At 42.7% G+C, this 4,094-nt stretch overlaps 1 protein-coding gene across 2 annotated transcripts in view; it reads right to left on the reverse strand.

Annotated features, from left to right (window-relative positions):
• The window catches only part of atm (ATM serine/threonine kinase), a 24,666-nt gene that overhangs the window by 7,613 nt on the left and 12,959 nt on the right, over window positions 1-4,094 (reverse strand). For both annotated transcript variants that reach the window (XM_035680000.1, XM_035680001.1), the window contains 11 exons: window positions 3,821-3,926; window positions 3,527-3,685; window positions 3,258-3,363; window positions 2,854-2,942; window positions 2,634-2,736; window positions 1,936-2,084; window positions 1,720-1,824; window positions 1,507-1,626; window positions 1,120-1,354; window positions 845-1,015; window positions 508-627 (listed from right to left, as the gene is read on the reverse strand). In XM_035680000.1, the coding sequence (XP_035535893.1) occupies window positions 508-627; window positions 845-1,015; window positions 1,120-1,354; window positions 1,507-1,626; window positions 1,720-1,824; window positions 1,936-2,084; window positions 2,634-2,736; window positions 2,854-2,942; window positions 3,258-3,363; window positions 3,527-3,685; window positions 3,821-3,926 (1,463 nt within the window). The remainder of the gene's footprint in view (window positions 1-507; window positions 628-844; window positions 1,016-1,119; window positions 1,355-1,506; window positions 1,627-1,719; window positions 1,825-1,935; window positions 2,085-2,633; window positions 2,737-2,853; window positions 2,943-3,257; window positions 3,364-3,526; window positions 3,686-3,820; window positions 3,927-4,094) is intronic.

The raw sequence follows: 4,094 nt of genomic DNA on the forward strand, positions 1-4,094 counted from the left end.
CTACATTGCCAACTTACTGAATGATGTGTATATATATATATATATATATACACATATAAAACATAAAAATCAATGCCCCCAGCTTATAGGTACAGATAACACATTGGTGTAGCAGCCATGGGTTTGACTCTGACCTTTGGCCCCTTGCTGCATGTCAACCCCCCCTTTCCTGTCACTCTTTAGCTACCAATTAAAAGGGAAATAAAATCCCCCCCAAAAATATATTTTTTTAAAGAATAAGGGGTCAAGAGGTCTGGGGGCCACCCCATTAAGGGCTTTATAAACAAGTAGGAGAATATTAGACATGTTTCCTGTTTGTTTGTTACAACAAAATCAACTTTCTTTGCCATTCTTATGAAAAGCTCCTATGAAAAAAAACAGGTCTGCACTGTAGATAGTTGTTTGTTTGTTTTTTGTCTTACAACAAGGCTTAATACTTCTCTGGTAAACTGGTCTATTATCTTTTAATAAAGCTATCCTAGCCAGATACCGTAAGTTTCCTCTTACCCTCTCCAGGTACTTCTCCAGTATTATTCCGGGGCTTTCCAGGCAGGTCTCAGCCAGCCAGTTACCACACAGCCTGAGGCACTCGGTGTAGACTGGGGCCAGAGCAGGATTTAAGTCCACCTGGCCAACAAAAAAGAAAACAAAGACAGTAGTTCAATGAAGCGTCTTGACATTTTGGATTTTACTTTAATTGATCTGATGAAGGATGCTGAAGATGGTGATGTTTAGGAACATCTTACTGTGTTAGACTAATTATAAAGTGATGTTTCTAACAAAGACGCTAAACATCCATTGATACTGATTGACTGATATTTAATTGTGTGTGTTTTTGTCTGACCTTTTCCTCTAGGTTGTTTATCATCTTTCTCAGCAGGCCGAGGGCCAGGCCCTGCTCTCCCTTTGCCCAGAACACCTGGGCTTCCTCCAGGTCCCATGACGATACAGGGGATGACGCCCATGACCCTCTACCACCGTGCTGCTTCATCTGGAAGACCGCCCGCTCTGCAAGCTGGACAGAAACCACAACACTGTGAGTATTTCGTAGTTAACTGTTCTTTCCATATTCACTTGGAAAATAAAAAGCAACCACTGCACACACACTTAAGGTGTTACCTGTGTATTCCCAGCCTTGCGAGCGAGTCGGCAGAGCTCCATGAGGTGGTCAGTGAGCACAGAGCTGAGGTACTGGCTGCTATCGGGGTCTTCCACTCTGGACAGCAGGGTGTGCTGGGCCACAGAGCGTGCAGCCAGAATGGGCTCGACCAAAGCGAAGTCGCTGTCAACGAGCAGCTGTGAGTGCTGCCGCCACTGGCTGCAAACGTCCCTCAGAGTCACATCTGAGAAGGGCCTGATATGAAAAGCACATGAAGCTAATATTCATTAGCAATCTTGTCAGTAGATTCACTAAAATAGACAACTCCACCAGCCTAACCCAAGATGGCAGGAAGAAGACTTCCACACAAAAAAGGCCTTAAAAGGTTTGGCTCTGTCAGGACTCACCTGGAAAAGAGCTGTTTAACACTCTCCAGCTCCCTGATGCTCTGCAGGTTCCTGAGAGCCGGGTAGAGAGAAGACACAGCCTCTAGACTGCCCCTGCACAGCTCCTCCACCTCTGCACCCCTGTGGAAACACATAGATGGGGGAATTATTGCAATGATAAGTGAAATGGAATTAAAACTTGACATTTCAGAAGTGTCTAAATGTCTACCGTACCTGGCCAGTTTCAAAGTTTCATCAAATACGGAGAATTCTTTGTCTCTCAGCGCTTGCAGGGAACAAAACACTGATTCATGGAAGCCAGGTCTGGATTTCTCACTCCTGATGCACCACATTGATTGGAGGAAAAGAGATATAAAGTGAGAGATTGCCTGTGATTCTCTGATGGGTTACAGGTGTGTTTTGTGTGTGTTTACACCCCCTTCGCCTAACCTCTCTGGCAGCTCACAGTCCCACTGTGTGTTCTTCCAGGCGGCCTGGAAGCGTAGCTCTCTCAGCTCAGCTCCCCACTCCACCCCTTCACTCTCCAGACCCCTCATATAGGTGGCAAGGATGCTGCTCAGACCAAAGTTCTGCAGGCCCTGTTAATGTGACAGGGAGAAGGAACATCACCACTGAAGAGGCTGCATTATACTGCACTGAAAGCATTAATACCTGAATTTTGTTTTTGGACCAGAGCAGTCTATTAAAATACGCTCTAGTGCGGATGTTACGGGCATCAGAGGATGTAGATTGTAGATTGTAGTTTGGTTAGGTTTTATTTTTTTATTTAAATTTGTGTTTCGTATTTATTCAAATTAATATATTTAAGTATACTTAAACCATATATAAACAGTTCACAGTTTAATTGCAAGTTCAAATTTGTCTTAGCAATAAAAAAATCTGCTCTTTAATGTTTAGGCACCATTTAGGCACCAGTACTAAGTTAAAAGTATTGTTTTAGCACTGGAAAAAACCCAAACAATACCCAACCCTACCTGACATGCTGTGTAAAAAAACAAAACAGGGAAAATTTGCAGTGTCTCATCAAGAAGAGGGGGCGCTGTTCATTGTAGTATCTCTACTTTCTGGTTCATTCAGATGAGACAGGTGTATTTTAACAATGTCTAATGGAGCTTTCATTATTTTACCTCCACAATTCCCACTTGTCGAGTGACCTCAGGCAGAGTGGAGTGAAGGTCGTATGAAGTCAGGGCCTTCCCCCACATAGCCTCATGCTCATAGGTTCGAATTCTATAAATTGGTGTGACAAAACAAGCTTTGTAGTACTGATAATAATGCAGGGAACAAGTGATAATGTGAAGGATGGTGAGCAAGTCTACATGTGTCATTAATCTGCTTATTGACTACCTCGTTAGTGGACGGGTCATCGTCTCCCCGCCACATCCATACAGACTATCAGGCTCTCCAATGCTCCGATACACCTCAATCAGCAGCTCCTACAAAAATGTATTGAGAGTCATACACAGAACAAATGGGAATAATTCTTGCATCAGACTGCACATTATTTTACAACCATGTACACTGTTGTGCCAAAACCCCTGTACATTACAATGCAAGGTTTGTTTCTTTTTGGAGTTTTGAGGTTGGTGGACATCACACTGGACTCACACTGAGCAGTAATAAATCAAAATGCTACTGTTATTTTCAGGTGGACATTCTGCATAAATATATCAGAAATCTGAATTAGCAAATTTGGTAATTTGGTAAACGGAATGGTCAATGCAAAAATGTAACTGGCATGCAGAACTGACCTGCAGACTAATGTTGGTGTCTTCCATACTCTCAGTCAGACTGGAAATGGTGAAGGTCTGGCTGTTCTCTTCAAAATTGATCTTACGTGTTGCTCTGGACTTGGTTCTGAAGATATGGTGAATACGTTGATCAACTCTCAACTCTCAAGACCCAAAATATATAACCCAGATTAAAATAATCTTATGTAAAGACATTTATTAAAATCCCATCTAATATCCCCGTTAGCTAATGCAGCACATCAGCTACTCTTCCTGGGGTCCTTGCATACCTGTGACTTTCTTCTATGTTAGCTTTGATCTTATCGACATAGATCTCGGTATACAGCAGAGCGGTGAAGTGCGCTGAGCAGGACTGAGCAGCTTTGGCCACCTCCAGGTAGTTCAGTTCCAGCCAGAAGTTTGAGTCGCACACTGTGCCGCAGGAGTCGCTGGAAGAATGATACAGTGTTTATTTCACACTGCGTGTCAGTTTACATTAACAGAGACACGTCAGTCTGCCATAGCAGAGTCCCTTAACATTTACTTTTATCTAAAACACATTTGATTAAAATAACATAACAAACCTATCAGCTTCCAGTGGTCTCTGCTGGTGTCTCAGATAGTCAATAACAGCAAGCATAGTACGCAGTGAGGTCTTGTCGTACAAGCCCTGGCTGGCAGTGTCCGACTCTGTAAAGAATAATAAATATTAATCCTGAATGGGATGATGACAGTTATCATTTCCATTTACTGTCAAAAATTCTGCATGTGATTTTGTGATTATGTTTTCTCAACGAGCTCCCCCTACAGCTCTGGGACGTGTATTTCACAACACGTTGTAAAAAAAAACTCACTTGC

The sequence above is a fragment of the Morone saxatilis genome, unplaced genomic scaffold (genome assembly GCF_004916995.1).
Source record: "Morone saxatilis isolate NCDOM2014 unplaced genomic scaffold, NCSU_SB_2.0 Contig8, whole genome shotgun sequence".
Lineage (NCBI taxonomy): Eukaryota > Metazoa > Chordata > Actinopteri > Moronidae > Morone > Morone saxatilis.